Source organism: Aquarana catesbeiana, linkage group LG09, assembly GCF_042186555.1.
Source record: "Aquarana catesbeiana isolate 2022-GZ linkage group LG09, ASM4218655v1, whole genome shotgun sequence".
Lineage (NCBI taxonomy): Eukaryota > Metazoa > Chordata > Amphibia > Anura > Ranidae > Aquarana > Aquarana catesbeiana.
In genome coordinates, this window is record NC_133332.1 from 76,476,113 (window position 1) to 76,497,802 (window position 21,690).

At 38.8% G+C, this 21,690-nt stretch overlaps 1 protein-coding gene across 1 annotated transcript in view; it reads right to left on the minus strand.

Annotated features, from left to right (window-relative positions):
* Window positions 1–15,066: 15,066 nt before the first annotated feature.
* LOC141107816 (4-galactosyl-N-acetylglucosaminide 3-alpha-L-fucosyltransferase FUT5-like) overlaps window positions 15,067–21,690 on the minus strand; it is an 82,936-nt gene continuing 76,312 nt past the window's right edge. The window contains exon 2 of the mRNA XM_073598815.1: window positions 15,067–17,912. Within this exon, the coding sequence (XP_073454916.1) occupies window positions 16,847–17,908 (1,062 nt within the window). The 5' untranslated portion in view covers window positions 17,909–17,912 and the 3' untranslated portion in view covers window positions 15,067–16,846. The remainder of the gene's footprint in view (window positions 17,913–21,690) is intronic.

Sequence of the window (21,690 nt, forward strand, 5' to 3'; positions counted from 1 at the left end):
GATGATCAAATAGCACCAAAAGAAAACTCTATTTGTAGGAAAAAAAGGACGTCAATTTTGTTTTGGTACAGCGTCGCACGACCACGCAATTGTCAGTTAAAGCGACGTAGTGCTGAATCGCAAAAAATGCCCTGGTCTTTAAGCAGCCAATTCTTCCGGGTCTGAAGTGGTTAAGAGGGAAGTTTCAGGAGAAAAACTTACATTTTAAATAAGGAATTTTATGAAGCAAAATAAATGTCAGTGCCCATCTGCAGCCTCACAAGTGCCATGTATGCAGTCCCACCATTGCCATGAGTGCAGCACCCCCATTGCCATCAGTGCAGCACCCCCATTGCCATGAATGTAGCAACCCTATTGCCAGGAATGCAGCACCCACCATTGCCAGGAATGCAGCACCCACCATTGCCAGGAATGCAGGACCCACCATTGCCATGAATGCAGCACCCACCATTGCTATGAATGCAGCCTCACCATTGCCATGAATGCAGCACCCACCATTGCCAGGAATGCAGCGCCACCATTGCTAGGAATGCAGACTCACCATTGCCAGGAATGCAGCACACACCATTGCTATGAATGCAGCCTCACCATTGCCATGAATGCAGCACCCACCATTGCCAGGAATGCAGCAGCCACCATTTCCAGGTATGCAGACTCACCATTGCCATCAGTGCAGCCTGATTGATGCCCATCCATCTGCAGCCTCGGAGGGGACAGGGAGGGGGGCGGGACAAGCGCCAAAAGATTACATACAGGAAAAATTCATGTTTTCTTGGTGGTCTCTTTAATACAAAGTCCTGCCTCCTATGATGGACAGAACAGTCGTCCAATGACAGCGCGGGAGATGGGACTTCCTATTACAGAGGCTGCCGTGTAAACAGGAAATTCTCCTGTGTGTACGGCACTCGTTCCACCCCCTCACTGTCCCCTCCAAGGCAGCCAGCATATATATATTTTGTGGCCCCGATGCTGGGAGACCGTTTGGGGCCACAAAAGATATATATGTCCAAATAACCAGGCGGGCCATTCAAAACCAAAACGTGGGCTGTGATTGGTCCGCGGGCCGGACTTTGGACATGCCTGCCCTATTACTATCAACAGTCTAGGCCTACCTGCACTACCCCCACCACCCCTACTAAATGGGCTGCTCTCCCACCTGTTAGGCGTAGCAGTGACATCCAGGGCTGCCACCTCTGTGTTTCCCACCTCCACATCTTCACTCAACTTGGCAAATTTGTTTTGGTGCATAAACACAGGACTGGTCTTCCTTTTCTCTGAGCCCCTACCACTCCTTCTAACTACATTAACCCACCTTCCTACCTGATAATCCTGACTTGCCCCTCCACCCTCCACGTCAACCTTACTAACCACCTGCTCAGTGAGCAGAGAACACCTTTCAAGGTTGTCCTTTCTGCTCAGTGTTGCAACTTGCTCCTCCAGATCTCTAATGCGAGCTTCCAGAAGGGCAACCTGCTCACATCTGTCACAGCGGTATCCATCCTGGAGCTGTTGCACCCTCATACCTCCCAACATTTTGAGATGGGAATGAGGGACACCTACTAACAAATGTATGTAGGCATAGGACACGCCCCCTGCCACGCCCCCTTAAAGGAGAATTAACCCAAAAAAATGTTAATTTAATCCACAAGGACTTTTTTTTAAACACTACTATTCCTTTATATTGGCTTTTAAAATGTACAAATGCAGCAATTTATAATTTAGATGAAAGGTTTAACACTGGGAAACACTTTTTAAAAGATAAAAAGTGCATTTTATACACAACTATATGGATCAGACCAAAATGAGGGACAGATGAGGAGGAATGAGGGACAGAGGGACATTGCTCCAAATCAGGGACAGTCCCTCCAAATCAGGGAAAGTTTTTGCATACATGTGGCACATGGTGCACTGAGCAAAACCTTTAACCTTGCTAGCACTCATTTCCCAGTTACAATATAACTACTTATAGGAAGTTTAAGATATTATTTACAGGTTAGAGGACTCCTGTCTTAACTCCTGTTTTCAACTCCTGGTTATTAACTCTCCACTTTTGTTCACAAATTACACATGCAAACCAGCATCAGCAGTGAGCCAGCTCAAATGTCAGCTGTATGGAAATTTTGATACACCAGTGAACAATTAACCATTCCCCTTAACTAAAAAAAACCTGTGCTGTTTGAAAAGTGTCAGAAAAAAGGATGGGAAGAAAAAACTGATAGCAAACTTATCAAATAAGGAAAAAAATTAAAAATGACACTTGCAATCACAAGCAGTCCCAAAGCAGCCAAAATCACAATAACTCTCCACTCCACTCAAAATTCCACTTTTGTTCACAAATTCCACATGCAAACCAGCATCAGCAGTGAGCTGAATGTAATCTTCTTCGCAACAGCCCTCAGACTGGGAAAAGAAGTGGCAGAATTTGGGGTCAACCAGGTGTCCTTCATTCACATGTGCTAACAAGGGCCATACTGACAGAAGGAGAGATTAAGTTTGTCGCTGCTCCTTGAACCTCTGGCATGAATTATAAACAAAGCATACCCTCTATAATGTGTGCTTGCCCCAATCCAGAGCACTAAGTGTCATTTCTGTCTGCTACTTTGTTCCTCTGCTATCTGCAGGAGTCACTTCTGACAGGTTTTCCTGACACCAAGAGGTAAAAAGGTGATAGAGGAGGGTGCTCCAGCACACAGCCTGTGATTTACAGCTTCAGCTTTGTTCCTGTGTGCTGTGTAAAGGGGATGAGATCTGCAGAATGTAACTTTAGCTCTCTGTAGCCTGCTTTCTGAAAGCACAGACAAGCTGTATAAATTCTGGACTTTGAATGGATGTAGAGGAGAAAAGACTGCAGGTAAACATGTACAACATATGCAGGGGGATTTGTTTCATCTCTTTTTTTGTTTGTTTAGCAAAAAATAAAAAACCCCAGTGGTGATTAAATACTACCAAAATAAAGCTCTATTTGTGTGAAAAAAAATGATGAAATCTTCATATGGGTACAGTGCTGCATGACTGTGCAATTGTCATTTAAAGAGTGACAGCACTGAAAGCTGAAAATGAGCTTGAGCAGGAAGGGGGGTAAAAGTGCACAGTAAGCAAGTGGTTAAAATAATTAAAAAAAAAAGTTTCCTCCTGCAAAGCAATATCATAATGTGCTAGTATGCACCTAATATGGTCAGCACTGGCTGACCTTCAACCAGCAAGCAGGGCCAGTAGGAAATCCCGCTTTTACTAGATCCTGCTTTTGCTGTTTTCTCTTGCTGTTTTATTATGCACAATAGTGTCTTGGATGATCTCAGATCGCTATATATCCAATTATGACATGCATTTGTATATTAAATCGAAACACTCTCTGTATTTTAAATCCTGTTGACAAACAGATATAACAATTTAAAAATGTTACTCTTTGAATACAATTGATGAAGAATACATTCCACCTTGAATCTGCTTTGGTGGGAGGATATTGGTGATCCTCCTTTATATTAGTGAACTACTGTAGTTAATCAGTCCTTTGGGATCTGTTGCTAGTTAATTTGGGTACCTTTTGATCAATTTTAGACCACTGGCTCCCCACCTTTAATTTATGACCTTCAGCCAGCAAGCAGGGCCTTTAGGAGATCCTGCTTTTACTAGATGGTGATTATATCATCTTTTGTGAGCTCACTGCCTAAATAAGGCTTTACCACCATAACAGACCCCACAGCTGCTGTAGGTCCTGAGCAGAAACCCTATGGAGTCACATTGGTAAAGGTGGTATGGGCAGCAAAGTCATACATAGCTTTCCTTTGATCTCTGCCGAATGGCAACCTTATAGTTTTGGCGCTGATGTCATATGGTAAAGCCAGAAGCGCAAAAAAGAAAAAATAAGATTTTCTCTATTCTCCTCTCTGTTAAAGTGATTGTTTTTTTAAAAAAAAATATGGAACCTTTACTTACATGTTATACTTGCCTCCTCTGTGCAAGGGTTTTGCACAGTACGGCCCCGATCCTCCTGTTCTGGGGTCCCCCAGCGGCGCTCCTGGCCTTTTCTCTTCATCATGTGCCCTTACGGAGAGCCCCATTCCATGGTGGCAGTCATGCGGGTGTGCTCCCGAGTCCTGCTGCTGCGCCTATTGACACGGACAGGAGGACTCAGTCCCACTCTGGTGTCACTGGATTGGATTGACAGCAGCGGGAGCCAATGGCTGGAGCTGCTGGGCTCCTACTCATTGCTGGAACGATCAGGTTCAGGTAAGAAAAGCTGCACCACAAAAGGTTTTTCTCCTTATGCATAGAATGCATTAAGGTGAAACCCTTGAGACTTTACAACTCCTTTAAATAACCATCTGACACCATTTTTTTCTGAATTTCCCTCTCACTGAGTACAGTATAAGAAAATGCATTCTTCCTCTCACTGACCACCAGTGGAAGAGGGGGCATTGTTTCTGCAACTAACCACCTACGGAGAAAAGGGCATTTCTCTCCTCCCACTGACCATCAGTGGAAGAAGTGAAGGGGCATTCATTCACCTGCTGACCACCAGTGAAAGAGGTGGCATTCCCCCCCTCTACCATTGACCAACAGTGGAAAAAGTGACCTCCCCACCACACTGAATATCAGTTGAAGAAAGGGCATTCCTTCTTCTACTGACCACCATCAAAAAAGGGGGCATTCCCCACCCCCCACCACTGATAAAGCCACGTGTGAGGTGGTGAAACTAGTAGAGGTGGAGCCTGGCGGTGGAATCTTGTTGCAACTGAGTGAGACCTTTCTTTTGAAACTTTTTATTAAATGTGAGTTGTATATTAGCTGAGGTGGAGAGGTTCATTTTTAATCCTTCGGATACTGCCCTATTGGAGGCACTTTCTGTTTTTTCCATGTATTTTTGAAACTACTGGCAGCTAATGTGGATTACACTGGATTCAAGTCTGAAGTAGCACAGTGGAAGGGACCCTTATCAGATATAGATCATTGCTTGTTTCTTGACAGTCTAACAGAGGTTACCAAGGACCAGTGAGGATTTCCTGAAGGGAGAGTTGCACAGAGTGCAAGGTGTGTTTGACCCCTAGCAAGGTCATGTAAGGAGGTGAGTGAGCATTGCATGTGGTGGCGGGAGCACTATGCATATGGAGGTTGTTTGAAGCAAAGAAACACTTCACATCTCCCCGCATGTCAGCGGAAGAAATTATCAATTTATGGGAGGGCAGGAGGCGGAGCCTAGCGGAGCAGACATGCATTGTTAGAGCTCCACACCGCTGAGGAGAGAAGAGAAGGACAAAGCGGAGCCTGCAGGCTCAAAAGGTATCCATTTGAACCTTTTTGCCCCAGGGAACAAACTGTGAAAGTTTGGGCAGGAAATATGGTACTGGGAGGAAACCGTGGCAGAAATAAAAATCACCTCACAAAGAGCTCACAGGCACTCACTGCAGCTGAAGCAGCTCCAGTCACCTCACAAGATACAGCATCAGGGCGCTCTCACAGACAGAAAATGTCACAGCAAGACTCTCCATTTGAGTCAGATACAGAACAAATCCTCTCACAAACTTCTCCACAAGCCTCCTCAGTATCCCCAGTAATATTATTACAATTTGAAAAGATGCTTCATAAGGCTTTAAAACAAACCTCAGACCAAATAACAAAAAGCCTAACCAAAGAAATAAGAGAGCTGGGAAACCGCACTGCAGCCTTAGAAGTAAAAATGGATGAAATTGAAATTACAACCCAAGAAAATATAACAGAATTGGAACAATTAAAAAAAGAGAATTTAATACTTCAAACTAAGCTCGAAGATTACGAAAATAGAGCCAGACGTTCAAACTTGCGCATAAGGGGAATACCTGAAACTGTGACAGACCTGCAATCTACTATTACTGCTCTATTACAAGAACTAAAGCCAGATATCCCTATTGAACGTTTAGAACTGGACAGAGTACACAGAGCCTTCACAGCCAAAAAGAAAGATGGACCCCCACGTGATATAATCACAAAATTTCATTATTACAGAACGAAAGAACAAATACTAATTGCTGCAAGAGAAAAAAAGGAACTTAATTTTCAAGGACACAATTATCAAATTTTTGCTGACCTATCCCAACTTACTATTACTAAAAGACGATCCATGAAACCCCAACTAATGGAACTGCAACGCCACAACATTATGTATCAATGGGGCTTCCCCTTTTCAGTCAGATTTAACTACCAAGGTACAATTTACAGAAGCAGATCAGCAGATGAACTACAACAAACCCTTTTAAAATTAAATCTGACAGAACCCACAAGCAGCAACACTCCCCCACACAGAAGAATGGCGTCATCTTCACCTTCAGGCAGCACCCAGAAAATTTCAGAACAAAATGGGAATCATCATTCTCACAAAAGAGGCCGTTATGCCACATCATCCATGGACCAAGAAGATTCAATGGACTGACATCCTAATTCCTGATATCTCTTCATTTATTATACTAAGAGATGGTTCTCTATAAAAAACCTATATTTATAACTGAATGTAACTGCATTCTGATAGTCACACACTGTGTGGGATCATGTTACATTCCAGTTATATTTCTTATTACTTCTGATTCATATAGCCTTAGAATATATAAGTGAAATAAGGAAATTCTTGTTCAGTTATATATTTTCAGGTAATAACAATAGATTTATTACTTTTTAGGACAAATATGTTCAATAATCCAGAAGTAATGGAAGCTTTTTCTTTCTTTTCTTAAAACAAATATATTATTACCTAACTAGTTCCTAGAATTATGTTTTTGTTTATTCTAATCTGAAGCAATACAACCTCAATTTTATGAGTTAACATATCTAAACAGTTACATATGAATAAAATATGTAATTGTTTACTCTAAAAGGGTTAAAATCCCAAAATAATTCAAACTATCTTCATCAATACCAAAGTTATTAACAGTACCTTTCTAACTGAATTATTTAGCCTAGGGTAAGACTAACCATATACAACCACCCTGGAATAAATAATTTCAACAAAAACTATATTCTGCACTCCAATTAATGAAACATCATTTTGATGTCTTTTGACATAGCACTTCTCTCCTGTAAGCGGAAGATCCGTGTACCCCCATTAGCCCTCCTCATTCTCCCAACCATATTATGTGGGAGTGTGACGAAGGCACTTATTCCCCTGAGAGAGATATTTATTCTCTTTCACGGGTAAATTGTGATTACTTGCAAAAAATAATTTATACAATGTATCATCTAATCTCATATGTTTTTTGTTTACTCTTTACTCCAGAATTCACTGGTTTCTTTTCTATCTATTCATCTCTTCAGTCCACACAGGTTGATCTGCGCAGTCAGCTCTGCATAACAAAAAGTAAGTCAAAACTATTTGATCTATTGCCATGGCACCACTGAATATACTTTCCCTGAATGTTCAGGGAATAAATGTCCCTCAAAAAAGGACCAAAGCCTTCCGTACTTTCCATAACAAGAAGGCTCACATAGTATGCCTCCAAGAAACACACTTCACCAAAGATTCTACTCCAAAATATATTTCTCCTTTTTATCAACAAATTTACACGGCTTCTGCCTGTACCAAGCAAAGGGGAACTGTAATTGCATTTCACCGATCCACACCATTCACCTTATCATCAGAAATTAAAGACCCAGACGGTAGATACCTGATACTCATGGGTTATATAATGGATACAGCAATCACGGTGATTTCCTACTACGCTCCTAACAAACAACCTACACCATTCCTCTCACATATATTACAAGTGATTAATACACACAAAATAGGAACAGTGATAATGTGTGGGGATTCGAACCAGGTCCTCCTCCCATTTCTAGATAAATCACCTTTTACACCATCCAAAATAACCTCTAGATTACCTTTTTCTCAACTTCTTTCCAAATACAATCTGGTAGATTCATGGAGAGAAAGTAACCCAATGAAAAAGAAATTCACTTATTTCTCGCACCCTCATCAAACCTTCACCAGAATAGATCATATTTTTCTAACAATAGGAATGATACCAGAAATTATTGCATCAGATATAATTCCGATTCCGTGGTCTGACCATAATGCAGTATACACTACTATAGCCTCAGCCATACCAAAAGCGCATGACCCAACGTGGTACTTACCGGACATAATGCTCAAACACCCACTACATCAGATGGCCATTGAACAAGCTTTAAAGGAATACATATCAATTAATAATACAACAGACATCTCCCCAATAACACTGTGGGAAGCTCATAAGCCTGTCTTGCGTGGTACAATACAAAGACAAATGGCACTATTTAAACGGGAACGCAAAAATCTAGCAAAAAAACTAGAACTCAATTTTAATGCAGCCTACATATCATTTCAAGATAATCCATCTCAGAGTACAAAATCTCATCTGGAAAAATCTAGATTGGAATACGATCTATTTCTCACTGAGTCAGTTGATAAATCCCTCAAACGCTCCAAACACAATTTCTACATGAATACAAACAAACCAGGTACATATTTGGCTCGGGCATTAAATTCAACTAACAAATCTTTCAAACCAATACGTTTGAAATTATCAAAAAATGTTTACACTTGTAATCCAGTTAAAATAGTCCATAAATTTCACTCACATCTCGCAACTTTATACAAGACAAACAATGAATTTAATCCTACAGAAGCTGAATCCTTCTTCTCAAAAATAACCTTACCTGAGTTATCTCAGAATCAAAAAAGCAGTTTGGATGAGCCTATAACTATAGATGAAGTTGCTAACGCCATAAAAGACCTAAAACTTAACAAAAGACCAGGCCCAGACGGCTACTCGGCTTTATACTATAAAACATTCTCAGAAATACTCTCTCCCATTCTCACTGAAACTTTTAACAAACTTCTAGATGGACATTCTTTTCGGCAAGAAACACTAATGGCAATTGTTTGTATGATCCCAAAACCCCTTTCTGATGATACTTCCTGTGTGAATTATCGGCCTATCTCTCTGTTAAACCTCGATATTAAATTATTAGCAAAAATAATAGCAAAACGCCTCAATAGCATTATAGGAAAATTAATACATAGAGATCAAGTAGGCTTCATGCCAAATAGACAGGCAGGCGATAATATACGCAGGGCAGTGTTATTGGCACATATTGCTAAAAAACGGAAAATCCCTTTATGTTTTCTATCTCTCGATATTAAGAGGGCATTTGACACAGTATCCTGGCAATATATGCAATATTCATTACAAAAATGGGGTTTTGGACCCCATTTTTTAACATGGATCAAAGCATTATATAATAAACCCAAAGCCTATATAAAATATGCTGGATACAAATCTGAAGCCTTTAATATCGAAAGAGGTACCCGACAGGGTTGCCCATTATCTCCCTTATTATTTGCCCTTATACTCGAACCCATGGCCCAATACATCAGAACAAACCAAACTATAACTGGCATTGAAGTAGGAGGTATTACACACAAATTATGTATATTTGCAGACGATATATTACTTTTTCTATCATCACCACAGGTCTCTGGTCCTAACTTAATACCAGCTCTTGATGGATTTGCAGCCCTATCCGGCCTTATGATTAATCCTAAGAAATGCCTAGTGCTTAATATTTCACTCACAAACATGGAATTGATCCCGGCTAGGGCTGCACTCCCATTCACATGGGCAGAAAAATCAATCCCATATCTTGGAATTCATTTAACAGCATCTCATTCTGACTTATTCTCAACCAATTATCCTCCTGTATTAAGACAGATCACAAATCTAATAAAACAATGGTCGCAACTTCCTTTATCCTGGATAGGGAAGATTAATGCAATCAAAATGAATATTCTACCCAAATTGCTTTATCTATTCAGAGTCCTCCCTATTCCAATTCCTTCCTATTTTTTGAGAATAGTACAAAAAAGAGCAACTTCATTTATATGGGGCTCTTCTAAACCACGAATACCTATACACACACTACATCTTCCCAAAAATAAAGGAGGCCTGGGATACCCTAATTTTACTAACTACTACAGAGCAGCACATTTGGCCAGTCTGTCCAAATACCATGCAAAACAGGAAATCCCATTATGGGTATTTATAGAGGCTTCAGAAAATGACCCTCTATTAATATCAAATTTATTATGGCTTGATCCTAAAGACCGCTTTAAAATTCAGAATCCCATAACTAAACACTTCTTATCTCTCTGGGATAAACTAAAAACCAAATATCAGTTACAATCTCCACACAATCCTCTCCTTTCTTTTATCAGAAATCCGGCCTTTTATCTGGCATGGATCTACCCAAATTCTTTTAAAGCTTGGACAACATCAGGCATTCAGACACTAAATGACTTCATAGCATCTAAATCATTCCTTTCATTCCCATCGCTTAGAGAAAAATATGATCTACCAAACTCTGAGATATTCAGATATCTCCAAATCAAACATTTCTATACACCATTCCTAAAGGGGGATACACCATTTTCCCAATTATCCATTTTTGAATCAATCTGTACAAAAGATCCATTTGCTAAAGGTACAATTTCATCACTTTATAATCAATTATATGGAGTAGCAAACCTTAATAGACCCTCTTACGTTCAGAGGTGGGAGGAGGACCTGGGACGAACTTTAGAAGACACGGACTGGTCTAACATATAGCTCACATCTAAGTCATCTTCACCCAACATCTTAGCACTGGAGACAAATTATAAAGTCCTAACTCGCTGGTACCTTGTACCCGCTAGAGTGGCAAAATATTCACCTAATACCTCAGCTCTTTGTTTTCGAGGATGCCCAGAAATAGGCACATATTTACACATATGGTGGACGTGCCCAGTATTTCAAACCTTCTGGAAGGAAGTCTTCGTGATTGCATCTAAAATATTTTAAAAAATAATACAACCAGATCCATATTTAACTTTACTTAATCTAAAACCGGAATGGTTAACACTCTCTCAATTCAAACTTATGATCCAACTAATAACGGCTGCAAAACAAACAGTGGCCAAGGCATGGAAATCTCCTACATTGGTACTAACAGAAACAATTCACAGAATGAATAATACAATGTCCCATGCTAAGATGGTAGCCATCGATCAAAATCAAATTCCAAAATTTGAAAAACTTTGGCATCCTTGGATAAAACAACAGTTCCTGTCAAACTTCAATGACTCTGTCCTGTTGCCATGGTAACAGATTAAATGACTTACAGAGACACCCATTCTAAGGCTTCAAAGAGAACTAAAAAGAATAATAAACTGACGAGCGGGACAACCTTGTGGACCATACCTCTACCTTTCAACCCTTTTTCTTCTTTCTCTTTCCTTTTCTCCACCTTACGATTAAAGCTCATTATCAGAATTTATTTGACCTATATACACTCTACCTGTAAACAATATGTATAGTAGGTATAAATCCTTTAAATACCTACAAAAGTAACTAAGGAAATTATATATATCTTTAATTTAGGTTTACGTGAACCCAATGTTTAATATTTGAAATTTCATGATATTTACCTATATAAACCCTACTGTAAAACAATGAGCTTACTTTATAGATCCTTGTAAACTTACTTTATGTATCTTTATAACAATGTATACTCAATAAACTTCTTTTGACAAGGAAATTATCAATTTATATAATATTATTGGACTTATGTTTGAACACTTATATTGCACACTAGTTCTGATTTGTATTTATTTTTACTTTGTGTGTTTGTATACTTATGCAGCGCTGTCTCATTTACACTTTATTTTAGCTGATCTGCCTGTCTCTTCTGGGAGCCTCCATTCCTTGTCACCCGGCTGCATCTTGTGCTGTGTAGTCTTAGTTACGTATGTTCAGGATATGTGACTACCTTTATGTATATATTCTATGTGCCATTTACTTTCTTCTTTTTATGTTCTATTGTTTTTAGCTGCTTAGCACAGATATGTTTTTTATTTCATTACATTGCCTTTTTTGATTTCTGAGCTGTATTGTTTTTATCATTGTTTTCCTTTCAGTTCTCAGAAATTGGGTGGAGCGCAGGTTGTATTGTGCTTTTGTTTTGGTTTATTCTCCTTTGGAATTCTTGCTGTGCATTGAGGTTTCCGTAAATGGCAGGCATAGTAGGGTGGCGGAGATCAGGTCAACAGATCCTAACGCACTGGATGGTAAAGTGAGTACTTCTTCTATGATTCAAGGAGAAAATACAAACCTTAACACAAAATACAAATCAATCATTTTTCAGATTAGAGGATACACCTAAATACAAAAGTATGCAGTGATGGGTCATAGACTTTATTAAATGATATGTCAACCTCTAACTTACCCCCAAAGGCACTTAGGGATAGGAATACTTGTAATTTTCTTGATGATGACCTAAACTTACTGGTTGAAAGTTTCCACCAGCAAGAACAATGACAGTGACGCTTGCAAGGAAATGCCAGCATGAGGTTGATGACATACTCTCTGAATTACAACAAATCAAGCATTGCAAGAACTTTGGTAATTTGAAGCAAGAAATAACAAAGCATTTCCAGGAATATGAGGATTATCTCATCCAGAAAAAAAATCACAGAAACTAGAAAGTGATATCCTAGATTTCAAGACAGTAAAGGCACCTGATTGGATTAAGGATAAAGCAAAGGGAAGATCCTAATTCCAGAACACAAACAAAGGAATCCATAAGCTGAAGGAGTGCAAGATCTAAAGGGAATTTAAAAATGGACATAGTTTGCGGATTTTTGTGAGATGACCACTGGAAGGCCCACGTTAAGATCGGTACTCACATTGAAAGGAAGAGCAATGCTCATCGCCATACCTTTAATTCTTAAAAATCTCCCTAATGGCCACTTCTGGAGGAATTTGCTTGCTAATAAGCACACGACTTTAATCCATATATACCACAAAAAGAAAGTCAAGTGAGTTCAAGGATGACTTCCAGGCATATATGCAGAAAAATAGTATAAAATAAAACAAATATTTATTACTAAATAATTTGAATAAAACTATGAAAGACCATACTAATCTGGTATCTTTTTTATGGTCTTTGATGGTTTTATTTGGATTATTTTGCAATAAATATTGGTTTTATATTATACTATATGTTTCTGAATAAACAGTATGCTTGTCATCCTTGAACTCCCTTGACTTTCTTTTTGTGGTATATTTGGTAAATTTTTGAGATGATGACCCCCTGGTAGTTATTAAGATCTGTCATCATACATCCCTGATATTACTTCCTGTTTACTAAACAACATGACTTTAATCCCCTAAAGATCATAATATTGATGAGCATAACACATTGGGACCTGAATTCTTCTTCCCATTCCCTTATGAGGGTCCCCCAAACCCAGTGGGTCACATTGGAACAAAAAGCTCAAAGGGGACCTCACGATCTTTGTATGAAGAGGGAGCCCATCTGAAGCCCTGTGTGGAGAAGGTTCCTTTTTAGGGGAACCCCCCAAACTGACTAAATGTAATTTAGGGCCACTAAAATAGGCTGCAGGGGGGAAGCCAAAAGAGAAAGGAAAAAAGCTAACTTTTCCACAATAAAAATATGCAACCTCTTATTTAAGGCAGCCCATAGAGGAGTCTCTTTTTTTTGATCAATTAGCAGATTGAATGAATGAAAAAAGCTTACTCAATTTCCTCATCCATACACTAGATATGGATGAGGGAATCCTCCCTGCTGAGCTATTGTATTCTGACTAAGGATGAGCTCCGGCGTGTTCGCACAGCCCACGTGCAGAGCCTGCCAGGAAGTCGGCACTGCGCTGTGCTAATCACAGGCAGTGAGACATTTCCCGATCTCTGCAGCCGCGCATTGGGGCTATGTCTCACTGCCTGTGATTAGCGCGGCGCAGTACCGACTTCCTGGTGGGCTCTGCACATGGACTGTGCGACCACGCCGGAGCTCATCCTTAATTCTGACAATATGGAGGAGACTTCCCTACTACACCGATCGGTGCTTCTGGCTATAGCTGGCAGCTGATCGAGCAGTGAAAATCTGACAGGGCAGTTATACAGAAGTAAAATGGTAGATTGACTTCTGTAAAACCTCCCTGCCCATATATGGATCAAAATTCACCCAGTTCTTGCTGAGCCAGCCAAATTAACTGTTTAATTTATCATGTTTTGTTCTGTTGTATTTAGCTGACTAACACAGATCTATTCTTAATTTGGTTACATTGCCTCTTTTGATTTCTAACTGTATTGCTTTGATCATTGCTCATGATTAAAGAGGTTGTAAACACAGAATTCGGGACTCTCATTCTCTCTCTCACTCCCACTACTGTCAATCAAACTCAGTTAGCCATGTGCGGTTTGTTTCAGTCTGAATTAAAATTGGAAATGGAAATTTGGATGTACCTGAATTTCCGAATTACAATAGTACCGAATAAACAAATCCGAAATAACAAAAAAAAAAAAAAAAAAACAAATAGAATAGAAAGAATATAACCATCTTCTCAAATCTGAATTTCAAATAGAATACATTTGAATTTGAATACATAAGAAAAGAATAGAATAGAAAAGAATTGAATAGAAAAAAAATAGAATAGAATAAAAAGAATATAAACCATTTCCCAAAATTCAAATAGAATCAATTTGAATACAATAGAAAAGAATAGATTAGAATAGGAAGATGGTTATATTTATTCTATTATATTCTGTTGTTTTTTTTCTATACTATTGTGTTATTTTTCTATTCTATGCTTTTCTATTCTATTCAAATTGATTCTATTTAAATTTTGGAAAATGGTTATATTATTTATATTCTATTCTATTGTTTTTTTTAAATTCTATTCTTTTCTATTCGAATTGCAGAACATGGTTATAATCTTTTTATTTTATTCTATTCCTTTCTATTCCATTCTATTTTGTTCTTTTATTTGCTATCCTATTTTGTTCTGTTTTACTGTTATATTCTTTTCTATGGTAGTCATTTTTTTTCTATTCTATTCCTTTATTTTCTTCTCTGTTTTATTCTCTTTGGAAATTGGAAAACGTTTTGAATTCGAAAATGATTTGAATTCGAAAACTTTTCGAATTAAAAAACTATTCGAATTTGATTTGAAAACTTTTCTAATCGATCTGAACACGAATAAACAAAACAAATTCCAAAAACAAATTAAATGAAATAAACGAATTTAACTAAACAAATGTATGTGAATAAAGAATCAAAACTAAATGAAACAAATTTTTTCCCTCTGCACATGTTTAGTTTAAAGCAGGGTTATGTTATAAAAAAAAATATCCCACGCTTTGAACAGCTCACGGAGCACTTTTCAATCCATCATCCCAAAATGGAAAGAGTATGACACAACTGCAAACCTACCAAGACATTTCCGTCCACCTAAACTGACAGGACGGGCAAGGAGAACATTAATCAGAGAAGCAGCCAAGAGGCCCATGACAACTCTGGAGTTAGACAGAAGCGCTGGCTCTGGACCCTTACCAGACCAGTCAGAGCCCATAATCGCATGCAACTACTCCGATTTGCAGTTACATGCAAACAGCTTTGTTCATGATGTTTATTTCCCTTGTCATTGACTCTCGCTGTTCTCCACCCATGTGACTGGGACCTAATCTCTTTTTATTTATTTTTTTTTTGGGGGGGGAGATAGGGCTTTGATTTTGCATGTCCCCACCCGAAATATTTACTCAGAAAGTTTTCTTCTTAAAAGGATATAATATAAATGTGATTTTGGTGTTATGTATTGGAATGGTAAAGCTTAAAGTGTATTTCTACTTTTGCAGCCAAGTTGAGAATAATGCCTGCTTTGTATGAGTTACGTGTTCTTATTCAAATTCTATAACTTTAAAAAATATTTAAACATTTCAGGTTACCTATTTTAAGCGCTCTTATCTGGAAAATCCAGCACTGAAAAATCCGACCTAGTTCTCTTTGTTCATGAGCAGGGCTAAGGAGTTGTGTTTCCCATATAACTCCCATAATTAACCCTGTGTGTACTTTGCTTGCAGATCTTATTACCAGATGTAAACTACATTTGAACCTGTCTGTCCTAACAAAGAATCAAACATTTAGAAGCTGTTGATGGGCAGAAGCTCAGCCATCCTTAGATGTTCTGTTGGGACAGACTCACAATGAATTTGCTCAGAAATGCTCGTGCCCATGGCACCTTCTCTTGAGAAACTTCTAAAATGTAAGCAATATTTAAAAAAAAAAATAGGTATGCTGTGTGAATGGGAACATGTAACAAACTTACAGTGAGGTTTTCTCAAATTTGACTGCAAAAGTGGAAAATACGCTTTTAAGTGAAAAATTATATTTTAAATTTAGAAAAGTTGTTTTCCAATTTCAAAGCTATATTTTGGCACAAACAAAAAAATTGTTTGCACTTCTTCTTTTTACCTTTTTTATACTTCACTGGGAGAGGGGTCAAAATCAGCTCACCAGCAGAAAACCACTTCTAATAATGATCTGTTGCTAGCTGTAACTATATAATAACTACTGTTTCCATATCATCTTCGGAAGTAGAAGAAGACATGTGTAAGCTCTCACACCCTTAGACATGGAGTGTACACAAGGTTTGGATACCCAACTTCGAGTGGTGGGGAAGTGGGTTATTTTTTACCTGAATAGGCAAAATCTCTTTAAAATTCTCTTTAAAATCCAATTAATTACTGTCAGGTTTGCACAATGTTATGTAACAATTTTCTTATTAAGCGTAATATTATAAAATGTTTTCTCATTTTTCATTTTCTTTTATCATTTTTGGTTCGCTGTACATCTTTATTTAACTCTCAGAATATGGTTGTGCTATGTGCAGAAAAAAACCCATGACATATAATTGATAAATATCATATGTAATTCATGTAATTATTTCAACCCTCAGCATGCCTTTGATAAAGCTTCTCGATTGAATTCAAAGTTTTTAGTAAGCTCATTATGAAGAGGTACCATTTTCTAGAAACCATTTTTCTATGCTAGGCATGACCTGGTAATGAGGACCATTTTTCAAGGCCTCACAAACCTGACAGTAATTAATTTGCCACCCGCCCCCAGTCTTCACATAATATTGGGACCTCCAGTTGAAATACTTTTTGTATTTCTCATCATCTTTGTCCAGGTCGAGAAGGTACATGGCAAGATCCTTTGCACTTGGAAAATCATTGACATGAATGAAAGCATCACCAGGGACAAAACGTTCGTAGTTCTCACGGGAGGTCCCTAGCACAACTGGCAAGGTCCATGTGCCAAATGCATTTGACCAGAGTTTTTCAGTGATATAATCTTTGGCAATGGAATTTTCGAAGGCCAAGTAGAATTTATACTGAGAAATGGTCTTATGGAAGTCATCCCAGGACAACTCAATGTGTCCTTTTCCATAAACATCAATTGGAATATATTTTTTCAGTTCTTCATAGTATGCTGTCCTCCAGGCACCAGGGTAAAACTTACTAACTACCCAAGCTACCAGCTTGGATTTGGTGGGGATGGTGATGTTTTGGGGCTTTTTAAAAGCTATCAGTTGACCATAAGGTCTGAAGATATCAGCATCCTTACGAAATGTCATTGTCATGTTAAAAAGACCATCCAGCCAATGTAGGTTTCTAATGATCAGTGGTGGCTCCATGTTAAACCAAACCCAATGTTGAAAATGAGGTCTTGGCTCCTGGGGCATCAATCCTTTTTCGTACATGATATCTACATGATGCATGACCACAGCATCAGCAATGTTGTATAGATCCCGGTTTGCTGTAAGCATACAGTCTGAAATACCAAATTCTGCCTGGCATCTGTCCAATGGAAAGTGATCTCTAAAAGGCCAGACCCAAACCAGGACAAGAATCTTGTTTTGTTTTTTCAGAATGGCGTCATTTGTTGGTTGACTTTTCCATAGCAAAGCAGAAACATCTGACTTCAGTATGAGGTAAAAGAAGATGACTGACACAAGGAGAAGGAGAGCCATGACCAGTTTTGGACTGAATACAGACTTCATAATCATCAGCCTGCAATATAAATATCAGGAAAGTTGATTTTAATAATATTAATAATAATAAAATTTACATGTAATATGAGTCTCAAATAATTGTTAAAGAGACTTTCCAAGCTAAAAGTTCCTTCAAAATATGTACCTGCAATACTTTTCCTGCCACCAAAGCCATTTTGTTGAAGAAGAATTGCCAGATGGAGTTTCTCCAGGGCGTGTCAATCTCTTGGGCCCCCACAGTGCCCAGTGGTTCCTCACATTGACCCATACATCATTACCATGTTTTAAAGCAGCAAGGAGGTTGTTTGGAGGAACCATAGAGTGCTGAGCAGCATTGCATTCCTAAAAGTGTTTCAGAAGAAATTTCACTTGGCAATTACTCTTTAACAGAGGAGTGTTCGGAGGTTCGGACAGGAGATTGTCCGTCTTTGCCCCTACCGGGGAGACCTCTTCAAAGGGTAAACAAAATGTGCATTTTAAGTGGAGTGGGGATGGATTAGAACATCCGACAATGTTTTTCTTGATGTTTGTGCCTTTCTGTCCTGTTGACAGTCCCCATTTTGCATACAAGAAGCAGTGGCAGCTGGTGTGTTTTTGTTTGGGGGGGTGGCAAACAACCACCCCCTGTGGCACCTTAAAACCCCCCCGCTGTCTGCCGGTCCACCAGCACTTACCCCATTGGCGGCGGGGATCAGTGGGCACATCGGGGATTGGTGGGCACGCAGCGGCAGAGATCAGCAGACACATCAGGCAGGGGATCAGGCTGCAGCAGGCATCTGGCAGCATCTCCTGTGTCCTCTTCTCTTCTGATATCACGACGGCTTCCGTCGTGTGTCTCCTCCCCTCCTCCTAGGTGTCCAATAGGATTGCCTGCCCTTTCAGTTGGTCGGGTGATGGGTATCAGACCCGCTTCCCGATTGGCCGGGAGGAGGATCAGTGTTGCAACAGCGAATATTAATTCGCTGTTGCAACACAACTGGGTGGGCTCTGGACGCAATGCTCTGCACCCCAAGTCCACACTATTTTGAAGCTGATTAGAGCCTCTGGCTCTAATCAGGTGCTTCAAAAAACACACCCCCGCTATAGGAAATCATGTGCCCGGTGTCAGGAGCATGGATAGGGAGGGCGGCGGTGGTGTTAGCACAGGCTGCCACTGACAGGAAGTGAGAAAGCAACCTCACCAATGGATTCAAAGAAAAGTTTCTTGCGGTAATAGCTTTGTCTTTTCCACCCAATCAAAAAAAAAAAAAAAAAAAGTTTTTAGTTGAGGTTAGTTAATAATGCATGGAAAACATTTGCTAATTCAGGCTTTAGGTTTTACATTTGTCAAATATCCATAGTGAAGAATATTTAGATAAGAAATATACTGATGACATGCTTTATACAGTTTAAAGCCAAATACAATATTAATGGTTCAGACCACCCAAATATTATGTTTTGTTGCTGTGGGGCAAATCAACTTCCAGTTTTTTACAAATCTGTGTCTCTTGTAAGAGGATATTTTTCACCAATATTTTCTGTAAAGAAAAAAATGTAACACTAGAAAGTGAGATTTGTATTCATATAATATGGGTGTGGAGCTGGGAAATAACTAGTAAAAAGTTCCCAAGGTATCAAAAATTGAAGGGTGGTTAGACTTGTTTGCATCTGCCAAAAATTAAACATTACATTTGAAATTAATTCTCTGTTCTATGGGTTAAAATGCCCAGATAAAAGGTCCCAGATAGCAAGCAATTGTGCTGCAAGTTTGAAAATGACTTTCTAAGCTATTTCTAGACTTGCCAGGCTTCACAAGTTTGTTGCACAATTGCAGAAAGTCTGAATTGCATGACTGCAGATCAACTTTCTTTGCAAACATTCTGCAAGTTTGCTGCAAGTTCTAGTTCAGTTATGTTGTGCAATAGTCATCCCACCACAGGGGTCACTGTGGATGAATTTTCATGCTGTAGACTTGCAGTGCTCTTGCTGTAGACTCACCACTGCAACTTTGCTCTTGCCAGAGACTTGCCACGCAAATTTGCTACAAATTGGAAAAGTGTCAACTAGGTCTTGTGCTTCAAGTGCTCTGCAAGTGTATAACTAACAGACTTACATTTCAACACTGCCAAAAATGTGTGGCAAGTTATCCTTACTATCTGCGGTGTAGCTGTCTGCACAATGATTACCCCTGAATGGGGATAATCTCAATCAAGTTCAAATAAATATGGCGCTACTACTTGAGTGTGTATACCAATATGTGCATATAAACCAATAAATAGTGCTTACTGTAACTCAATACTTTTTGTTGCCTAACCAGTGCTAATACTTATAAGCAAACTAATAACTTCATGATATAAAAGTGCTCTGTGTCTGTGAATCAATACATATGTAAAAAATCATATATAAAAGTTCATATATACAAAGTGATCCATGCCTATAAACAAATCAATTTTAGCACTAATATCTCATAAGTGTAATATAATAAGGTCCATAAACATAAAAAGTCCATTGTGCTTTAAGCTGCTCAGGGCATCAGATTTCATGACATCCAGTGATCTGTGTGAAAACACTCTGTGCTCCCCTCCATTTTTCCCACACTCATCAAACCATGATGACAAAAGCGTTTTGTATGAAAAACAACCTTTCTTTTGCTATCCCCACTGCTCTTGTTTGAAGTAGGTAGATACTCCTTTGTGATATTCCGTCATGCGTGCATCTTTGTAAGGGGAGATAAAAACCAGGCAACTCTCCACACTGTGATACGGTTTTATTTAAATTAATAAAAACATTTAAAATACTACTCACACAATGCTGGTGCTCGCATTACACAAGCTACAAACACATGCAATGGTGTTTCCGACAAAATACATTAATTTGCATTCCATTTACCGGAAGTAGGTAAGTGGAACTGCCACCAGCATGCCCCGCCCAACATGTTTCGCCACACTAACGTCTTCAGTGATATAAGACTAACTGAGCTCATCTTAGTAGTTGTTAAAGCTAAATTTAAAGCAGATATAAACACTACTTAATGTAGTTACAAATTTGTTAAAAATATTTACATTTTTTTTAACATGGATGCAAATTATTCTGTCATTATATTAGCTTCTTGCAGAGCAGCAATCAGTCTGAAAGAGGCCTGATCCAACCTGGCCTTGCTGCATGTGTTGACAAGAAATATGGTGACAGAGGGATAGAGCACAGAGTTGGTCTTTCCAGTTTGCTGCAACTCTTTCATTGTTTAAAACAATGAAAATAGTACTGCTCAAATGCCCCCCAAACCTGCGTCAGTCGAATCAGCATGTGAATAGACTGGTACAAGACACACAGGATTGACTTGTTAGGCTCTAGCAGACTTCAACAAAATGTCAGCCATCTGCACACAGACACCGACTCCCTGTTGCATAAATGTGAATAAAGTAAGTAAAAGATGAGAACTCCTCATATGCGTTTTGCCCTTTTTGGGGCTTAATCAGTTAATGTGGTATTTTTGTGGATGTTTCCAGGGCCTCCAAAAATGTGATAGGTTGTCAAATTAGATGTGTATTTATGCCCCTAAAACTCTTAAAGGTGCTTCTTGAATTTTGGATCCCTCTATTTGGCTAGGGTGTGAAAAAGTCTTATGCATGTGGTATTGTCATACTTGGGAGGAGTAGCAGAATGTGTTTTGGGGTGTAATTCTAAGCATGCCTATGATATGTTTTAGAAATATTTTATTAGTTGACAACTTTACGTAAAAAAAATATATACATATTTTAATTTACTTTCCACATTTTCCAAAAAAATACATTTTCAAAAGACTCACTATGCCTTTCAGA